The sequence below is a fragment of the Urocampus carinirostris genome, chromosome 1, assembly GCF_059441175.1.
Source record: "Urocampus carinirostris isolate Australia breed hairy pipefish chromosome 1, RoL_Ucar_1.0, whole genome shotgun sequence".
Taxonomy (NCBI): Eukaryota; Metazoa; Chordata; class Actinopteri; order Syngnathiformes; family Syngnathidae; genus Urocampus; species Urocampus carinirostris.
The window spans coordinates 24768324-24790395 of NC_142349.1; the positions used below are offsets into that span (position 1 = coordinate 24768324).

The window sequence follows — 22072 nt, forward strand, 5'->3', positions numbered from 1 at the left end:
TGGTGCAACTTTACTAAAATCATGTGTGAGTTACATTTGGTCTTGGTAAAAGGTTGAAGGAGCTGTAAAATATGCGTACTTTTACTCGCTGCCACCAGCTCCTGGCTAGTGTTGCAGCTTCTGTCAGTTTGTTCATTATGTACGTGCATTTCTTTGGCTAGGTTTTAGCACTGCAGGGAAATCCGATATTTTTTTTCCGCGAATGCGACCTGTAACCGATCTTTTTAAGACCGTCGAACGGCACATATTTGTTTTTTTTCCACACCAGACCCCGGTTCCTGCAAGTCAACGGCAGACAACAGACGTCACTATTCTGCCTTCAACCAGGTGGGAGGAAGCGGAGAAATAACCACGGTGGACAAAAACACACAGTGTCTGTCATTAAATCACACATTTTTGGAAGATGAACAATTGTTTATTTTGTAAGACGCTAAAAAGCCAACATTGCATCGCTGATTCTAACCATGTCGCTCAAGTTCATTCCTAAAGCGATAGTATCCTCTAAAATTAGATGACAATATTTCTATTCAAATCCCACCAAACGGAGGTATTGGATGTCATTAATATTTGGGGAGACAATGCTCTGCTGGTAACATCCATGAGTATTTCCGCAAACATGATTGCATCGCGTGTGACATCACATGTCCTCTTCTGCGCATGCAACGGATAAGGCGTTCACACTAAAAGATCGGGTAGCAGACAACTCGCATTTAATTGGAAATAGCAGCTCACAAAAACATTTGGATTTCACCGAACAATTGCAATTGAGTATTAAGCTCTGCAGTGTGAACCTAGCCTTAGACACGCTCGAATAAACTCTTCTTTTTTCATTTATCTTGGGGTTTGGATTTACGTTTGGACTTGAAGCAGGCCTTTTCTTACTTTCACCATTTCATGCTACACTGACAAATAGAAACCAAACAAAACCTGCAGGTCCAAGCATGACGTCCTTCTCCAGCACTCCCCGACCCCCATTCCTCCTACGTAATGTGTTCCATCCTAAACAGCTCTCCTCAAAGTAAGATGAAAACAGACTGGCGCAGTGGATGAATAGCATAAGGGGCTATTTGAACTGTGTCGGGCATTGTTAAGACCCACTGAAAAGAGAAAATATTTACCTTTCAGCTTTTTTAAGGATGTCTCAAACGAGGCACCACACCTTTTAACAACGATAACAAAACTTCTTTTTCGGGAGGGTAGGTTCTAGCACCCCTTAGTCACTACACCTGAATGTCACCGTGTGGGGTGCATGCACTATACTGTATTTAATTTTTATTTTATTTAATGCAGTAAATGACATTCCCCTAAAAAAAGTAAACAAAGATAAATTTATATTTTTAAAAAATGGGACTTTAACAAGAGGTTTGCACAAGTGTTCTTCATTTTTGAAGTAAACTTGGGAGCGGGGACCGTGGGTTTACGCTTGCAAAGTGCAATTAAATATAATATTTACCTTATTTGGTCATACATCGGAACTAATGCTTCGTAATTTAAAAACTACTGATGTCACAGTCCCGTTGTGCACCTGCGCCAACACGCCATACGCGTTCACTTCACATGAGCAATTTTTTTTTTTTTAACTTTGTGCTATTCTGATTTAGTTGTTCAATTGATGTTTTGGAGTGTGTAGGATTTATTTATTTATTTTGAAAAGGGGATTTCACATTTTTCCTTGTCTTCAGCAACACGGAAGAAAGATCATTGAAATCATCCCAATCAGGTGAATAAATGAAACGTTTTAATGCAATGTACTGTACAATGCTGTATCGCAGTTAATTTGCCGTGTCGACTGCAGCTAGTTTACTAGGAAATTATTTTAGGACATTCGACAAGACAACCAAAATTTTATTTAAATATCGGTAGTTTCTATTAGAAAGTTATTTGCCCTAATGGGCCCGGTACCTTATTACTCTAGGTTAGCGCTTGAGCCTGATTGGCCCTCCCTGTTCTAAATTGCCCAGAAACATTCAAATATACTGCCTACGTCATGAATATGTTGGCGTTTCCACCATATTGAATGTGGCAGAGGAAAAGTTAACGCGACTAAAAATTAAGCTATTGTGTCTCAAATTTAGGACTGAAGAATGCCTTTATATTTAGCATTTACATGGTGGTAATTCTAGGGATAACATTTAGAAACGTTCTGGGATCTCCACCGTATATCCAGCAAATTAAGTCAACTGCAGATTCTTGCCGAGAAAAGTAGGTACTTGAATACTGCGTGTCTTAACCAACAGAAAACTGGTACGTGATTAGATTTAAAATGCTTCAATTTTGCCACTTTTTACGTTAAATTAAAAATTATTATTACACCATCTCCATGCACACTCATACACACAGGTTAAAATTATGTCTGTAATTCTTGATATATACTATGCGTTTTCATTAGTTTCAAGTTTCGTTTATTTGAAAAGGGAGAGGTATGCTCCATAATCTCATGTCACATACGTTAACATTTTCTCCTCAGCTAATTCAAAATGTCTGTGGCTTTAATAGAAAAAAGCCATACATAAGATACACAATACTATAGAACAGCACAACTGCAAAGGCTAAAGGTGGTCAAATGTCTGACCTCGCAGCACAGCAGAGCAGTGGTTAGCGCATGTGCGGTACAGTTCTGAGGCCATGAGATTGAACCTTCCTGTGTAGAGTTTGCATGTTCTCCCCGTACTTGTGTGGGTTTCCTCCGGGCACTCCGGTTTCCTCCCACATTCCAAAAACATGCATGTCGGGTTAATTGGCCGGTCCAAATCGTCCCTAAGTGTGAATGAGCAGGTGAGTTGTCTTTCTTTGTGTGCCTTGCGACTGGCTGGTAATCAGTTCACGGTGTTCACTGCCCAGAGATGGCTGGGGTGGGCTCCAACAACCCCGCGACCCTACTGAGAATAAGCTGTGCAGAAAATGGATGGATGGATATTTGACCTCTGATTAAGAATTTTTTTTAAAATGGACCCAGTTCGACTCTTCCTTTAAATATGTACCGGGTAATTGTCGCACCTTTGGTTCAAAACATAACCTCAGGTCTTTTTGTGTATGTGATAAATGTTGCATGAGATTTTGGGCAGATCCCCAACAAACTCATTCATGTGTGTGATTTAAGCCAGGCCTCTCCAACGTGGCCCCTAAAGAGCACCTGAGTAGCCCATGGATTGGGTCTGAAAATGGCTCACTGGTGATTGATTGTTGTGATTTTCTTTAGGGAAGTTGATTTCTAAATGGCATGAGAAATCATTGACATATCGTTAACATGATAAGCCTGTTTTAAATAATGTGTCAGTGGTTGACTGTGCTTATTTTAACAAGACTTCCAATAATTCTGAACAGGTAAAACATAGTAATAACAATGTAGCAACTTAGTAATATCATTAGTTGGTATTTTAGAAATACATTTCCAACTGTTAGCCCTACTCGCTAATAAATAAAAAAAGAAAAAAGTAACTCTTGGTTCAAAAAGGTTGATGACCCCTGATCTAAACTTTCTATGCTTTGTCACATCTAGGTGATGGAGCTAGGCACAAGTCCTCTGATCTTTGACCTACTGGCCGAAATTGGCCAGGGTTCTTATGGAAAGGTGTACAAGGCCAGGGCAGGGGGCACGAGTATGAAATTCCTTGCAATAAAGAAATTCCACTTTAGCCAAAAGTTGACGATAGAGGACAATTATGGCATCTCTCCATGCATACTGCGCGAAGTGGCGCTGCTGAAGAGGATGAAACACTTCCAACACCCAAACATTGTCAAGTAAGAGTGACAACACCATTTGTATGGAATTGCAGAATTATTTAACTGTTAAATTACATTTTTCTTTCTTGGCTGTGGAAGATTTCCCATTCATAGCAGGATGAAAACTGTTGAGTCCAGATCACAATTTGCAGCAAGCACACGTTATATCATTGACAAAAAAATCATAGATTAGCGGTATTTATTTTACTCAGTTCAGACTAACCCAGTTCATGAAAAAGAATGTTCAATTCACCTTCTTTAGGATTCAGAACAATTTAGGCAAATCCCGGACATAGAATAACGCAACAAAAATGTTTTGTAAAACCTCATTGTGTTTTGCTTTTGTGAATTGGACAAGAACAAAAAATCAATGTCTGAAAATTGATTTTTGATCAATACAAAATGTAAGACTTGATGGTTATATTACCCTGCAAACATGAGCTTATTGTAAAAAATACACATACATAACTACAATTATATTAACACAGGTTGTTGGACGCAACAGTCACATTGGTTGGCAAGACATTTGACCTAACTGTGGTGATGGAGTACATCGACCAGGACCTGTCCACCTTCATTTCTGTGGCTCCTCCAACTGGACTCAGCCGGGACAAGATCAAGGTCAAGGGAAAAAAATAGTACAGTATACAGTATATGCCAATGTTCTTCCTTGTTAAGACCTTTGCTTTTTTATTTTAACCGTAGATCATGAAGGCCATTGGGAAAATGTTTAGTGACAGTACTGGCAAAATAACAGATTAAGATTTATCTACTCTTAACATTTTATCTACTATGAAGTAAGTCCTTTGAAATAAATATACAATTTTCTATCATCTACCCTATTCATATCCCTCAAGAGGAGTGACAAAAACACAGAAAGGGAAAAGTAGCAAAAAACAATTTTTTTTTACCATGGCCAACCCAAATGCCCAAACACGAAAACAAGTTAAGCACCTCGGCCCCAAGTTGGTCATGCTTTCGTCCCTCCGGTTGAAACGGGCCACAAGAAAGCGGCCATGTCACTTGGGTCAGGGTGACACAACACACTCTTCTGGTCAACAGCAGGGCCCGACAGCTTTCACTGGTTTACCCCTGCCGCATCATACAGGTGCCCTGCCCATCCCTTAGAATGCGTCTAAACATCCCACTATGCTTTAGCAACACCTCTCCACTCATTCCTATCACCAACAAGAGCTCTAGCTTCCACTATTCCTGCAGTGCACTCATAACACCATCCATCCACGTGAATCGCAGGCTTCCTCTTGGTCTCCCTTCATTTACTTCTGCTCTGTAGATCCTCTTCAACATTCCTTCCTCATCCATCCTCTCCATGTGTCCAAACCAACCGAGTAATTTATCCACACGCTTGCTCAGTTCCAGTACTACTTCAGTTCTGTCTCTCACAATTTCATTTCTCAATCTATCCAATCTTGTCACTCCTAACATACTCCTCAAACACTTCATCTCAAAAACATTTAATTTCCTTCACAAATCTGCGTTCAGGCTCCAAGTCTCTGCATCATACAACACAGTCGGCACGATCACACTCTCATACAGTTTTTTTTTGTAATGGGACTTATGTAAGAATATTTTTCAGACGGTGATGCTGCAGCTGATGCACGGCCTGGACTTTCTTCATGCTAATATGGTGCTGCACCGTGACCTCAAGCCGCCAAACATCCTGATCAGCAGCACTGGCCTGGTTAAGATCGCTGACTTTGGCATGTCTCGATTGTACACCTTCAACATGGCCCTCACACCCGGTGTAAGTGTAACATTTTCATAATGTTTTTCACAGCAAGTGTTATTTTGTGAAGTTTTATTGTATCGTTCTAGGTTGTCACATTGTGGTACCGAGCTCCAGAAGTGCTGCTTCAATCTTCTTACATGTCATCTGTGGACTTGTGGAGCGCCGGCTGCGTCTTTGCTGAGCTTCTCCTGCTCAAGTAAGCGCTTCGCTTTTTACTTTTGACATGAAGACGACACATTGACATTGTGACACTCATCCTTTAGGCCGCTCTTCAACGGATTTAGTGAGGCGCACCAGCTGCAAATGATCTTTGAGTGAGTATTTGTTAGTTGTTCATTTCTACTAAAAAAGCCTCTTTCCCAAAAAAGATTATGCAAAATAGCCAGATCAGTAAAGCCGTCATCGTTAACGACAGGTCCTCAACTGTTCAGGAACCACCATTCCACCCTATAGACAAGCTGCAACCCAAAGCAAGAAAAAAAAGATTCCACTTCTCAAATGTATCCAATGAAAGTATTGTGCAGTTTAAAGCAGACATAGAAGAATCGATTCACTCTTTTAAATAATCCAAAATGACCAGCAAAACCAAAACAACTTCTAGTAGTCACATATAAGCCCACATCGCATATAAGCCTACATACTGTAGCATATAAGCTACCCCCTAAAACGTCTCTAAAATAACCACATACTGAAAGAAAATAAAAATATATACAAAGAGCCATAAAAGCAAAAATATGTTGATTTTTTTTAAGTGAGAGAGCCACAACATATATTTGAAGACAAAATTCAACAAAGCCCCTAAACCTGGTCTCCAAACACAAACTAATTCTTCAGCATATTACATTTCACTGCGTCCCATATCAATATAAATATACCACTTAAAATTAGTCTCCCTTATGCAGTTCCTTAAGAGTGTTGAGGCTTATTTTGACTGCAATTTCTGTCCTAAATAATGGTTTCAAAACGAGGTGCAAGCAAAGTTCTTTTGTAAAAATGTCACAAAATACTGCAAATGAGAATACCTATGTTTTTACCTTCAGTGCAGACAGTGGTGGGCGAGTAGAAAGAGTGTGCGCGCCCTGTGTATAGTTCTGTCTATTCCTACCGCTCATCCGATCGAATTGCTCCAGGTGCTTTGCTAGAGATTTTGGGTAAAAATATTTTTGGGGTTAAAACTTTTTCTGTGGCTTTTTATAAAGCGTCTCAACGATGACCATAGATTGTTTAATGAGCTTCCATTTAATGATTAGTTCAAGATTTACAGCCATAACGGGTTTTTTTTTTGTGTGACACCTTGACTGTAAACTATAGTTAAAATGGTGTCAAAGATACTGGACCGAAACCTCTGTACATCAGTATTGCCTTGGCTTCGCATGTGCGACATTGGCTCTGCATGTAACAATATACAAAATAATTGCACAAGTTCAATTTTATCTCTGAGCCATATGTACTCAAGAAAAGAGACCTATATGGCCTTGCAAGCCATAGGTTCCCGAACCCTGGTCTACACCTTAACAATTGTAATGGAAGCTTTTGAATTGAACTCTTTGCAATGTCTTTTCACTGAAGCACTAAGTATAAAACATAATATACATTCATTGCTTTCAGCAATGTTTTTTTGTTGTTGTTTATAAATGTATCATCAGTACAGTTAAGCTCAGTCTCAAGATAGCAGCATCTTTGCAAACTTTGTGCAAGATGTAAAATTGAGACAAAACATGTTCAAAAACGTTGGAAATGACAAAAGACATGCTTTGTCGTCTAGCAAACTATTCACTGCAAGGTAAGCAGTTTTTGCATCATGCTTATTCCTTATGAAATAGTTAGTTTTCTGAAAACCCCATGTTATTGTTTTGGATATTTTTTAACAATTCAAATGTAAAAAATGTGGTCATTGTGATAATTCATTAGTAGTTTTCATTGGTTGCGTTAGAAGAGTCAATGAATAAACCATGTGTAGCAGTGTCAAAGCACAAAATGACCAGTCACGTATCTTTTTTTAGTGCAACGCCTTAAAAAAAAGCTCCATGTACATTATCTTTTATTTTTTCACTTATCTTACTTTATTTAACATATTGTGCAGAAATATCAGCAAACTTCTCTTCTACCCCAGAACTTAAAAAAAAAAACAATTAGAATCATTTTTAAAACTAGTTATAAAGCACATACACAAAACCTATTCATAAAGGCAAAACTCCTAAGTTACACGATTTGATTGGATATCAAACCTCTCAGATGATATATAGTCTGCAAAGAGAAGCCTACCTGCAAATTTTCAATGTCACTTTCAATTTCTGGTTATTCTTTTTACATTTTTTTTTCTACTTTAGATTGATTGGTTTGCCAAGCAAGGACGAGTGGCCCAAGAACAGTCCTGTCTCCTACTCACTCAACCTAGGGCCCAAGAGACCCAATTCCCTGCTGCTGGACTCCTTGGACCCCTCTGATAAAGATCTTCTGTTGGTGCGCTAATGAAAAAAAAATCACAATAGTGAGAAATGCTTGGTGAATTCTTGAGGGGAAAACAAAAAGCAATTGTCAAGTATCAACTTGAAATTGGTATTTCTATGAAACAAATCTAAAATGTCCCCCAGTTTAAACGTTATCTTCTGTTTTGCTTATCTGCAGCAATGTTTGACCTTCGCACCAAGCAAACGCATCTCGGCTGCCAGGGCACTCGCTCACCCTTTCTTCAGCCAGCACTGAGGGAAAGTATTCACTGTCATTGTTATTATCTTTTGTTTAGAACAGTTTATTATTGTGTTGCGTTGAAGAGGAGTAAAGACAGCAGTACAGTTATGGAATGGAAAAAAACATTAAAGGTGGCTTTCAGCCCACAATTTTAAAAAGGCTCAAGTGTATTGTCATTTTAGCTCGGGGGCCACATGGTTTAAAAAACTCACACCAGGGCCAGACTAGTAGATTAAAGAGAAAGAAAGAGAGAAGTAGCAAATGCCAAATAAAAGGTGGGGGATAAAGAGAGAGAGAGAATCAGAGAGAGAGAGAAAAGTAAGAAAGAAAAACAGCAAGAGAAAAAAGAAAAAAAAGAGGGACGGAGAAAGAGAGGGGAAAAAACAGATCCAAAGAGAAGAAAAGGAGAAAGAGAAAAAACAATAATGAGAAGAAAATAGAAAAAAGGGGGAGAAGGAAAGAGAAGGAAAAATTGCTGAAGGAAAGAACAAGAGAAATAGAGAGACAGAAAGAAAAAGAAAACGAGAGAAAGAGATAGGGAAAGAGCAAAATAAATTAATACAGCTTAAGTTGCTTTTGCGCCTGGCTTTGGCGACATCAAGTGAACATATTTAAAACTCCAGCAAGTTTTCGTCTTGCGCTATTCTCAGCCTTTTCTCGCAGGTCTAATTAAAATCTGTGCGTTATTTGTTTGACACCCGGGTCTATTGCGTACTGACATGATATTTAGTTTTGGGCAAGGGTCTCCAATGTGGTCCCTGCGTGCACCAGAATGCCCTCTGAGGACAGTTGAGGTGCCCGCAAATGTTCTGAAAATAGCCCAACCAGTGCTGGTTCATTGTGATTTTCAGATAAAATGATTTCTTTTAGTGGTTGACTGAGTCTATTAAACCCTACTTCCAAAAATAAAAATGTACCTGGTAAATAGATAGCAACAACATAGTAATGCAAGGATATGTTGTTATTTTATATATATATGGGATTATTATCCAAAAAAATGCTCGTAATACTGTTTATTGGATTGAATTATCTTTATTGTCATTGATATCAATGTTGTGAAACATGAAACAAGAATAGAGTAATAAAGAATAGAGTAATAAAGACTTCAAACAGAAAAAGAAGATAAGTTAAATTTATATGCCCGTCATCTCTGCAGTTTTTTTGTTAGTGTAGGATGAAAATGGGGAAAGTAAGAAAAGCCCTGTTTCAAGTACAGTCCAAAAGCTACACCAAACCCAAAAATATAAAACAAAGTTTATTCAAGCGTGTGTAAAATGCATTTACTTGCACATGCATATAATGCAATTGGCAGAAGCTGCAATAATGACAGAAGCCAGAAGATGGCGTCCGCGAGTAAAAACGTTCCAAAAACCTGTACAGCACCTTTGAATATAACTATGGGCGATTTACCTCGCAGTCGTCACTTTCTCCAACTAAATGCAGGACTCTACTAGACGCTTTGAAGTAATACTTTTGCAGCTATCTGTTTCTTTCATTTTTCCCTTAAACATGGATCGAGACACACCCCGATATGTCCGTCTATTTTTATCCTTCATCCACGTGTGCTGTCCGTGCTCCACCCACCATTAATACTGGCTGACTACTTTTGGAGCAAGCTGTCAGTGTCAACTACTAGCTGGCCCCTGGGAGGAGCTTGTTCCTGCGCTTACTGCACGCATGTAAGTAAAAGTATTTGTTCTTTCATTAGAAGAAAAAAACCTGCTTGGAGAGGCTTCAGAATAAGTAATTGAATCATTGAATGTAGATGCTATCATCTGTTATTAAGTTACCGTTGGTAATTTGGCCTGTTGCTTAACTGGTTATTTTTTGACTGTACCATGTCGTGAAGTGACCTGCTGGTAAATACAGTGGTGCTTTTAGTAAGCTAACTCAAATCTGATCAAGAATGGTATACGTTTGAGTACAATTTTTTTCTTTTATTTTGCAAACCTTTAATCAACTGCATGTATCAAGACTGAAAAGAGTTAAACCATTCACTCTTAAAAACATTTCAGCCCCAATGAATGAATGATTGAATGTAAAGAATATAGAAGAGAATGATTTTAGATTTGAAAGAACAAAGACAAAATAATGGTCACATATTTAGCAATAATCATTTCAAACACAATATTTTGTAATTACTATTCAAACATTTGGAAATGTTTTCAAACTATTCTCCATAACCTAATTGGTTCCTATTAATATGTACTTTAGGGTCATCTGAGTAAATGTGTTTGTTTTTTTCCCCCCGGCTGGGGTTGGAGAGTAGAGTAAGTCAACAATAAGAATCATTTGTCTCTTTTTTTATATGTACCGCTTGTTGCAGTCTTTGATTGCGCCTTGTCTAAAGTTACAAGTCAAACTTGAAATATGGCAATTTATATGTGAATTGTCTATATTACTGACATTCATTTTAGTTTATCAATGCTTACATTTTACAGTTTGTGCTTTACTTGAGTGTTATTTGTGCCGTATGGAATCTAAAACTATTGATGAGCTTCATAGAAAGTTGGGTTGGTGGTGAATAATTTTACTGCTATATACAGCCGTTATTGTAATTTTGGTGTCTGTTTTTCTACATTCTATAAATATATTGTTGAGCCTTTAGGGTTTGTCCTTGTTTTACATGAACCGTGAACCTTGTTTCACTGCTTGAATATTACCCTATAATTGAGTTGATCATTTGGTGGATCAAACTAGTTTAAAGGTATTTGATGACACAATTCTAAATTTTGAGAGATGATTTTCTGTGCTTGTCAATCAGAGTTATATGGTGCCCAATTAAAAGTAACCATCTCATTGCTGAAGGTTTATCCAAAACTCAACTAGAGTTGATTGTCCTGCCTCATGATGATCAAATCAATCCTCATTTGTCCTCTCAAGGATGGGTCATATATTTTTTTGTTCTTAAATTGAATATTTACCTTTATTAATTATCGTTAGCTCAACTTTGGCTCTTCAAATACGTTTTGCAACCTGTGCTGCAGACAGAAGCTTTGGCTGGTGCTAAGTCTGCAGCTCATGCCTCTTTTGTTCTATTGTGCTTCCTGCACTGAGGCTAAAATATCAGGAATGCTGACAGCCGGAGTTTGGGAAATCACACACACTGACCAACAAATGCTCTCACACAGACCCACACCAATTGGATTGCTGTTATTTATAATGTGGATTGAAGTCAAAGCCACTTGTGGTGTGTTATGACCTCGTTGCCGCGAGACATGTCGCAAAGCAAACAGGTTTATTTGTTTGTTAATCTTAATTTATGACATGACACTATCACACTTTTTCACTTTATCAGTTTTAAAACAACTCTAGCTCATTGGCTGTGTGGACATAGTAATACTATATCCTGGGAGCCTAATACAAATTTAGCTTGCTTGAAATTGGATCAAAATTTAGAGATTGAAGAGCCATTGAGTGTGGTCTCCCAAAAAACTGACTTCAAAGAGGTTTTATGAAGTGTGGTTCACAGATCATTTCATAGTAAAATTCAACGGATAAAGGTAAGTTTCATTAATATTTTATCAACTCAAGTGAGCCTCATTGGTGTACACTGTTTCTCAGTTCAAAGATGCCTTACCCGCCTGGTAAGGCATCTTCCTGTGGTGTGTCTTGAGCAAGTGCACCCTGGCCCTGCCCATTCCTCTTCAGGCCGTTTTTTGGGGGTTTACCGTTTTCACCCCAACATGAAACAGAATCGACTGGTTTCCATGGTAGCAGGAGAATCCTCCTGATCTGACTTGGATACAGCACCTTCATCATCTAGTCCCTGATGTTTTTCTGTTTTTGTGCAATTCATCATGACCCTCTTCAGGGATGAGGTGGACCTCGGCATTCATGGCCAGCAGAGTGTAAAAATATACTAGATCCTAAGTATCACATCTTTAGTAACAAGAAAATGTGACCTTCTGAACATCCAAACATTGTGGTCTCCCTGGAGTTTCAAAAGGACAACATTTTTTAACTCTGTCTGAATGTCCACTTTTTCCCCATTTTGTTAACGTGTATTATGGGCATCTCATACTGTGAAATGTGGTCATTTAAAACACATTCATTTGCTATTGAGTTTTGTTCAGATGGGGCGGTGTTTTTTTGGGAATACAGACCTTTGATTCAAGTGCCTACTTTCGGAGCATTTAGTCTCCTTTTAAATAATAACTTTAAAAAAAATTGATATAACACATTTATATCAGGAGAAACCTTGTCAAAAAATAATTTAGATTGTGATGGCCTTCATAGAACCGAGTGAAGGTGATGAGGTTTGTTGGCGATGTTGGTTAGACACTAGCTAGTGTTACTGAAGACTTGGCATAAAGGACCCGCGGACTCATGAACCCAGAGGGAAGAGTTGGGTATTGCCTTTCAGCGCAACAGGAGATTCCAGCTTGACACTGTTCAGTCTCAGTTTACAGCAAAGCTCCAGAGTGCTTGAGAGCTGAGAGAGAGATAAAGAGAGGAAGGTGCATTAAGATTGGGATACATTCAACATTAAATGTATCTTTCTTGTAGGTTATCCACACTGGATATGGTTTAGAGCTGAAGTGACTCTTTTTGGGGCACCATGGAGGACTTGGTCCTGGAGCCCCGGTCAGAGCGCATCGCCCGCTACAAGGCAGAGAGGAGGAGAGAACTGGCTGAGCGTTTTGGACATATGGAAGAGTATTTGGAACCCCACCAAAAAAGCGGCTCTGGAAAAACAAAAGACCCAACTTGCCAAGGCGTCAAAAGCAAGACGCACAGTTTATCAAACGCATCTGACATTTCCATGGAATCCACCTGCCCCACAGGGTGAGTCCAGATACTTATAGATAGATAGATAGATAGATAGATACTTTGTTCATCCCCGAAGGGAAATTCACATTTCCAGCAGCATCCCTGAGCTGAGAACAATCGAGAACAATCGAAAATAACACGGGAGCTGCTGGAGTGGCTGCCATTCGTGACGGTGCCGGAAGAAAAGATTCAATTTGAATCATGTACAAACAAACAAACAATTGAATCATGTACAAACAAACCAACAAACAAAATATTCATGTTTCATACTTATGACTTGTGAAAGGAGCTATAGTGTGGATTGACTGAGTATTGACTGATTTTTTTATTCATTTTATCCCTAAGTCAACTTTCACTTTTACTTAGCAATATGAAATCTGCAAAGCATGCAACTCTGCTCAACTGTCATTCATTATTCATTAGCAGAAGTAGTACTGGGCAACATCATTTATTTTATTAATGTGTGCACCTCAACTCCCTTTCCAAGGAACGATCACATTGAGCAGCAGCAACAGCAGCTCTGCACTAGGGTTTCAGTGGGGCAGCTGAGGAGTGCTCTTTTGCAGCAAGTAGGCAACACAGCCATGCCGGACAAAGTGTAAGTAGCATAAAAGTAGTAGTATTTCATATAACCAGTATTCAAGTTTTACCCTTGTCAAAATGACATGCCCACATGCAAAATCAAGCTTCTCTTCCAGATTCTTGACATGAAATTATTTATTTTCAGGATTCTGCGGTAATTTTATTGCATTTTATTTGCCTTTATGCTTTCGGTTACTGTTATATGATATCAACATAATCACAGACTGAATTTTTATATGTAATTGATTCTAGCAGTATTGCTTGCAATATTCAAACTAAATTACTGTATTAACTGCACTATAAAGCACACGAGGTTATAAGGCTGACCCTAAAAAATCTCTTTTTGATATTTTTTGGTGTATAAGGCGCAACAGACTATAAGGCGCACGTAATTAAAACTTTTGTAAACGGATATGGTTGCAGAAATATAAAAAAAGTGCCAGAGTTGGAGGGAATATATCACTGCTCACAATTACATAGCATTGGCTGCAAAGGAAATTGAACCCAGACTGTGATGTGGAGTGCGCCAGGTCCTGTCCCCTAGATCCCATGGGATACAGATGACTCATGAAAAGGCATTAGGTCCTACCTCATCATAACACTATTTTTAATCATGGTACCAAATTGTTGGTGTTATTATTGTGCCGTGCCGCGAGAATATTGTCAGACATTTAACCTGTCCATGGTACAGCCAACTTGCAAAATCCTCTTTTGAAGCGTATGAGATTCTGAACTGAATAACGAAAAAGGCATTGTGGAAAGTAATTTGATTGTTCTTAACTGAATAAGGAGAACGTCGTTGTGGGGAGTAATTCATTCGTGCCGGAAGATATAAATAAACTCACGCGTGTACATATTCAAAACGTTTGCGGCGTACCATGCTTAGTTTGAGCTGAGAAAAGGTGAAACAACATTCTATGCACTCCAACGATTTCCAATGTTTAAAGTAACTTTTTTTTCCACTTAAAATTGATCAGTTTGTATGCAATGCTTAAACACACATTTTTCGAGTTTGAAAATGAACCCAAAAACTGAAAATTTGGTTTCCTTGGTAAAATACCCCCCCAAAAACAAAAATGATCAGATAAAGATTGCTATTTTGGGAAATACTTTGTAAATTCTGCACTAGATGAGGCTTTTCTAGGGCTACTTTATGCCGTGCATTATACAGTGTCCAGTGTATTTTCCTGAAAAATACAAATAGCCTGTAGTTTGCAATAATCTGTGGTCTGTGCATCCCTTTGAGTCTCCTTGTGTTTAAGGGCTGAACAAATATACATGTCTTGACTTGACTTAACATATCTAATACTGGAACTAAAAATAATGTGATACTGAGATAAGAGGTAATGCCTTTTTATATGTCGGCTGTATTCCTAGTGGTCTCGTGGATACAATCCAGTGCTGTTTATGATCAGATCCGGGTTTTATTCCTATAGCATTCAATGTTGCGCAATTAAGAACAGCCACTATTGTCACTAGCAGGCTGATGGTTTTGATTAGGTGCTTTTTATATTGCTATCCATATTGATCCTTATTGCCGCCATTCTTATGAAATTGTGGTCAGTGATACTGTCTATCGACTACTCAATAACTGCTCTAATATGGTGACACATTTCCAATTTTGCCCACATCTAAAGTGCACCGGCGCGTGTTACAATTTCTGGCTAATCTGGGAGTTTTGGATGTGCCTTATAGTCCGGAAAATACAATTTTACAGTAAGTATTCTTAAATAAACATCACTGCATACACAGTCTCTCTCTTTGTATATAGGTGTGGAGAAGAGAGGCTCCCACCAGCATCCTCTCTGGACCCCGCAGGATCGGATGGGGCTCGCCGGCGAACCGGGCGTTACGTCGTCAGCGGGCCGGGAGGCGCACGCAAAAACAGCGAGCGTTTTAAGACTCAGCCCATCACAGCCAATGAAATGGAAGAGAGTGGCAGGTGAGTTCAGCACAAAGAAAGACTTTTCTATTTTTCAACTAGGATTGTAGCCTACCCTTGTGATCTCTTTTAGGATGGTGGAACCTAAGCAAGAGGAGACTCGTGAAGGTAAACACACTTGACACCTGAGAATCCAATAAGAATATCACAGCATGCTGTCTCACTTCTTGTGGCATGGGTACACATTGGTTCTCAAGGGCCATATTTGAGTTTTAAAATTAAATTGAAACAAGTTCAAGTGTGCAAGTGTGCAAGTATGGTTGGTGTTGTTGCCGATATACGCTTTAATTTATGATATTGGTACTCATCGGGGAACTAAAAAATCGTCCAATTTAAAAGAAAAACATTGAGTTGGTATTGAGGCATTCATTTAAAGTTACATGTCTTTTTTGTAGTAGAGCAAATTTGACCTACTAGATGTACGGGTATCTCGTATCAGTCACAAAACTACTCAAAGCTGAGTATTGATATCAGTTAACTCCTATTTTGCTAAATAATTATAATAAAATAATCCATAACATTTTGTTTTTATTGCATTATTAAATTTCAAATAAAAAACATTTCTACGTATATAATACTTGCCAACCTCAGCCAATTGCTCCCTTAGTAGTTACACAGTGGATGTGGCTTATTATCATAAATATTATTTTTGTTATTATTAGAAATGTTTATTTTGGGCCAGTCCATGAGAATATAGTCAGACATGCTTCCAATGCTGTGCATATGTGGTCAGTGATATTTTTCAATTTTTGCTCAATCATGGTTATAAACTACTGTAAAACTTTAGGATAACATGCACCCAAACTCTAAAAAATGCGTGTATACACAAATAAATACTCTATTATAATGATAATGATAATAATAATAATAAATTCTACAAAGCACCTTTCAGGACATCCAAGGTCGCTGTACACCGAATACCAAACATCAGTAAAACAAGAATAAAAAGAAGTAAGTAATAAATAGCAAATTAAAACAAAGTAGAGTTAAAAAGGGGGCCGTAAGTTAGGCAGATGATCATGAAAAGGCAAGTCTAAAGAGGTAGGTTTTGAGTTTGGATTTGAAGGTGGTCAGGGTGGCTTAATTACGGAGGAATTAGGGAGGGGCAAGGTTATAAAGGGCCGTGTAGGTGTAGAGAAGGATTTTGTAATTGATTCTATGGTTGATTGGGAGCCAGTGGATTTGCTGAAGGATGGGGGTAATGTGTTGGCGATAGGGGGTTTTGGCGATGACAGAGTTATGGACCAGCTGAAGTTCATGAAGAGACTTTTGAGGTAAATTGTATAGGAAGGAATTGCAGTAATCAAGGCGTGAGGTGACAAGGCTATGGACAGGGATGGCAGTGGTGTAGGGGGGAAAGGGAGGGGCAAAGACGGTTGATAGACCGCATGTGAAAGTAAGCTAACCGGGTGATGTTATTACTGTTCAGATTCAGATTCAGATCTACTTTATTGTCATTCTAGTACACGTGTATACAGAACGAAATGTCGATGCATCTGACCCCCACAGTTTCCTTGAATGTACAGATATAAATAAAGTTGTATTGTAATTGGCTACGTATAGTATTTTACCATAGTGCCGATAGTGCAAGAAGAGTAGCTAACCAGATGTGCATAATGAGCAGTCAGGTTAACAAGTCAGGTACACAGTAACATTAACACTGTAACAATAACGCTGTAATTACCATAGTGCAGAGAGCAATGTGCAATGAGTGGCAAGCTATAAAAAAACTGCCAGTAGTGCAAAAAGTCAGATTTAGCAGCCGTTTAGATTTAAGTTAACTATATGTTAGATTGACCATTTAACAGTCTAATGGCCAGGGGGACTAGACTATTGCGGAGCCTGGTGGTCCTGCACCGCACACTGCAGAACCTCTTCCCAGAGGCTAGCAGAGTGAACAGTCCGTGATGGGGGTGAGAGGGGTCCCCGGTAATGTTCTTAGCATGGGATAGGCAGCGCTTCTGGCCAATGTCCTGAATGGAGGGAAGTGTAGTCCCGATTATTTTCTCTGCTGTCCTCGTTACCCTCCTCACACTACCCCAGTCGGTAGCGCTGCAGCCTCCACACCACACAGAGATACAGCTGGTCAGGATACTCTCTATGGTGCCCCTGTAGAATGTGATGAGGGAGGGTGGGGGCAGGTGGGCTCTCCTCATCCTCCGCAGGAAGTACAGGCGCTGCTGTGCCCTCTTAACCAGTGATGCAGTGTTCACGGACCAGGTGAGTTTGTTTGTAATGTGCACCCCTAGGAACTTGATACTGCTGACAACCTCCACAGCCTTGTTGTTGATGCAAAGTGGGGCATGGTTGGGCTGGTTTTTCCTAAAGTCGACAATGATCTCTTTAGTTTTGTCAACATTCAGGACATTTGGTACCTGATTCACCTTGGTGGCTAAGGTGGTACCACCTGGTACCAGGATTGCGGCCTGGCACCAAATGAGCCTCTGCCTGGTACCGGTTTGCAGCCCAGTGGTTGCTGACCACTAAGTTTGTAAAAAAAAATAGCTAAGAAAACAATTTAAAATGTTGTACTTTTCTCAAATTACGAGGCGTTAATCACTTTTCAAATACTCAATTTTTGGATGAGAAGTTTGACTGGGGACCCAACATGAAGAGCGTTTAATGAATGAATTAGAGTTAACTAAAAGTCTTACCTGTTGGTGTTTTCCATTTTCCATCAGCTGACGTACAAACAGACGAAAGAGCCCAGATGAGCGTGGCCGCCAAGATGTCTTTATTTAAAGTAAGTAACTCTTGTTTCGGGAAGAGGACACTCATCTCTATTCATAAACTCCCCATCACTCTGTGGGTTGGGCAACCATCTATATACTGTCACATTCTTATTAATGGAGGATGCTTGCTTTCGTGGATTTTAATTTTAAGTTCTCTTGGTACTCAGCTCAATTATCCAAAAAGCTCACCATTAAGGAACATAACTTTAGGACTTTGCTAGTTTAAGGCACTAGAAATGTTTTAACAAGCCGGCCATTTTTGTGAGGATCTTCACCTTAAAAAAATATGGTGGTGTTTGGTTACTTTGAGTCTCTGTAGTCTGTGATCTGTCTTGAGTTTTGTAGTACTGGTTTTCAGTTGCACTTTAATATACAGCAACATCATTTATTTTTCAATTATCTTTGCGCGCATCTTCAGTAGGGTCGCGGGGGTGCTGGAGCCCATTCCAGTTGTCTTCGGCAATGGGCAGAGGATACTCTGAACTGGTTGCCAACCAGTTGCAGGGCACTCAGGGACAGACAAGTCTCTCCAAATTCACACCTAGGGACCATTTGGACCGGCCAATTAACCTGCCATGCATGTTTTTGGAATGTGGTAGGAAACCGTAGTACTACAAAAATAATAAAGAAACACTACTAAGATATTACAATGCTACCAGAAAAACACTACAATACAATTAAAAAAATGCTACTTTGGAAATACTACAATACTTCTACAGTACTGCAAAAATACCACTACGGTATTACTATAATACAAAAAATGCTATTACCGATATTTAATGACAGAAATACTAGAAAAATATACCTACAGTACTACTTCAAAAATACAAAAGCTATACTTCAAAAAAATCAACTATTGACTTACCACAAAAATACAAAAGTAAATTCAACAAAAATCCTTGAGAAAAATACTAAATAAATTACACAAATACTTCAAAAAATACTAACAGAAATACAACTCCAGTAATACTTAATATGGACCTAATATAATACTTTGCTTTAATTGTCGTTTGAAAACCAATTTGATGAAACTAATTTATTTCAAAACAAATTGAAAGAGAAATACAAATGTATCTAAATGTCTGTATGTATATTTATTTATAAAGTATTCAAATATATTGAAAATAACATTTATATCTAATATTTATTTGAAAATTTGATACGTCTCCAGGATCGGCCTTTTGGCCAAATGTTTTAACCTAATGCGGCCCACGACTCAAAATAGTTGCCCACCACTGCTTTCACTTAATTTCAAGTAGCATTCCAAACTTCTCTTCTTGTGACTGCCACTTAAAATATAACTTCAGCCTCTGTGTCAAATTTGTGCATGGTGCCCTTTATCCCCGCTGCCCCCCAAAAACTTCAGAGGGGTTTTAAAGCAGCTGTAAAAACTCAGCATGCACTTTATCAATGTTATGTTTGATATATGTCAAGTAAATATCTCCTAACATTTGCCACTCCGGCTGCTCATATTGACGCCCAGACACACGCCTACAACGTTGGTGTTGAAGGATATGATGTGGCACAACAGGTGATGTCCTAATTTCCTCCATTTGGTCGTATGCAAAAATGGCAGCACCTTAGCCACCAAGGTGAAAATGTGAAACACGTGGGGTTGCCATTGATGATCACGGCAACCAGGTTATTTTTAGTGAAGGTTGGCTGAGGGAGTAACCCAAACAGGGGCCACTCATTTTATTATGCAGAAATGCACGCCGCCTAGCCACCAGCTGCTTTCCTAGTCTGGCCAGCTCCTTACAAATAGAACAACAATTTGTGTGCTTGCCTCTGTGACTTTCTAGGAGCCGCTCGTAGAATGGAGGTTTCACCATCAATAAAAGTCAAGACATGTTTATTTGTATTCGTCACAAAAAGTTTTAAACGACTGCACAGACCACCATTACAACATCTCCTGATCTGAAACCCAAATGAAGCCAAGGAAAAACTCAAAAACCTCTGGATGGGAACAATTAAGAAACCTTAAGAAGGGGCCACACATGAGGTAGCAATCGGGAGATAGAAAAGCAGTACATTTCAGCAACCAAAATGGAGGTAAAAAAAAAACATGAATTATCATCTCAACATCAGATTGGGACACATAGAGCAAATCAATGTTGCAAAGATGGAAACAAGCTATTCTAGTAGTATTCTAGCGTCAAATGTGACACCTACATTTCTGAGTCGCCCTGGGTGATTATACATTTGTCAAGGTTCAGAGCAGTGTTTGAAAGAACAAGTCGCGGAATTGAGCTGGACCAATAATTACATCTGTCTTTTTATCTCAGTGAGACACACCTCCAGACTTCCTCAACTTAACCCAGCAGTTCCTCCATTGGCAGATACAGTTGAGTGCCATCTGCTTAGCAATGGATACTAATATTATACATGCAAATAATTTCACCTAGCGGAAGCATACAAATGCTGAAAATGAGGGGACGTAATACTGTGCCCTGCTGATCACAGGTAACACTAAAAAGCTCAGAGGTCTTATCACTGTCTCTAACACACACCATGTGAGGACAGGACCAGAGGGTCCAATCCATTTTTCCAGCCGATCTAATACAGTTGATATGTTACAACACAGGAGCTGGAGAAGACTGCGGCCCCTGAAGCATCAGCCTTTACCAAGCCGCGCTCGGGAAGTTCCCGCTACGAGCGCCGCCAGCGCCGGAGCAATGAGCTACGCTTTTTTACACAGCCAATCACCTGTGACATGATGGCCGCTGTCAGGTGAGCTGCTTGGGGCCACACTGAAAAGAAAAGTACTGTATTTTACGCACTATATAGTGCACAGGGTTATAAGGTGCACACCCAGAAATTACTTATTTGTCATATGTTTTTCAAACGAAAGGCGCACTGGACGATTGAGACTAGAATAAGAGGTACCAAGTGTAAACCTCTCAGTTAAATATGTATACGTACATAAAAGAGCTTGTGTAGTATTTTATTGAAAGACTTTCTGTTTTCTGCTTGTGTCTTACGTAACGTTATTGATGCACAGGTGAAGAAGTTTAACCTATCTGAATGCACTATGCAAATCAAAGTTTCTGGCACCGTGAGTAAAAATTGTGTTGTAATGAGATAAGCTCTAATAATTTTTCATACGTCATCTGTCCAGTAATTACGTGTCGGTGCCCTCACGGCTATATTGACCAATCATTACTCAAATACGGAAGTATACTGTAAAACCTTGTGTAATAACCCACACCTACTGTAAAATTTCTGGGTGGGTATTAACCGTATTATGCGTTATATAAGGAGTACCGGGCTATAAAATTTCTGGCCAATCCTGAGATTTGAGGTGAGTCTTATAACCCGGAATATACGCTACACAAAATATATAGAAAGAAAGTTGTGTCTATCTATTTGTGTTTATCCAATATATTTGCATTGATTTTCAAATATTTTAGAATTCCATTCCATTGAAAAAAACTTCATTCATTAAAAAAAAGACACCGATTTGAAATAAAAGCTTAAGTACATGAAATATCTAAACACACATTTTTTAAACACTTGTTGGTCAAGAAATGTGTCATGTTTACCTAATTGGAGCCACCTGGGGTAATCATCTCACACGCTGGAATGCGCTCCCTGATTGGTTTATGTTCCCTTTTTAAGCACGCTACGCAGAGACCTCTTCGTCTGAGGATACTTTTTACCCCGTTTGACTCGCCTGATTTTCCCGTGTCTTTTTGACCTGTTTACCTGATTCTGCCTGCCTCCGATCCGACCTGCTTCCGTTCCACGCTACGATCTTCTCTCCAGTCCCGGTAAACTCGACCTGCTTCCGTCCCACGCTACGATTGGCTACGTGTCCCGAAGTTGCCTTCACGGCGTTGCTGCTGACGTTCGACGGTCAACGCGTCTCCCGCTAACCCT

General features: G+C 39.2%; 2 protein-coding genes across 4 annotated transcripts in view; both read left to right on the forward strand.

Moving 5' to 3' along the window:
* Window positions 1–1542: 1542 nt before the first annotated feature.
* cdk21 (cyclin-dependent kinase 21) lies at window positions 1543–8324 on the forward strand. 3 transcript variants are annotated; one of them, XM_088354303.1, is made up of 8 exons: window positions 1543–1720; window positions 3500–3741; window positions 4212–4344; window positions 5321–5488; window positions 5560–5669; window positions 5737–5787; window positions 7804–7936; window positions 8102–8324. In XM_088354303.1, exons 2-8 carry the CDS (start codon window positions 3503–3505, stop codon window positions 8177–8179), a joined length of 912 nt encoding a protein of 303 aa, XP_088210429.1. In that variant the 5' UTR covers window positions 1543–1720; window positions 3500–3502; the 3' UTR covers window positions 8180–8324. The 3 variants fall into 3 exon arrangements, with proteins under 3 accessions (XP_088210429.1, XP_088210438.1, XP_088210421.1); XM_088354295.1 differs by lacking the exon at window positions 1543–1720 and adding an exon at window positions 2036–2202; XM_088354312.1 differs by lacking the exons at window positions 1543–1720; window positions 3500–3741 and adding an exon at window positions 2006–2202.
* A 1400-nt stretch (window positions 8325–9724) lies between these two features.
* svilc (supervillin c) overlaps window positions 9725–22072 on the forward strand; it is a 32316-nt gene continuing 19968 nt past the window's right edge. Inside the window, exons 1-7 of the mRNA XM_088331641.1 lie at window positions 9725–9843; window positions 12674–12952; window positions 13425–13535; window positions 15291–15461; window positions 15535–15569; window positions 18143–18204; window positions 20778–20923. Coding sequence (XP_088187767.1) covers window positions 12726–12952; window positions 13425–13535; window positions 15291–15461; window positions 15535–15569; window positions 18143–18204; window positions 20778–20923 — 752 coding nt within the window. The 5' untranslated portion in view covers window positions 9725–9843; window positions 12674–12725. The remainder of the gene's footprint in view (window positions 9844–12673; window positions 12953–13424; window positions 13536–15290; window positions 15462–15534; window positions 15570–18142; window positions 18205–20777; window positions 20924–22072) is intronic.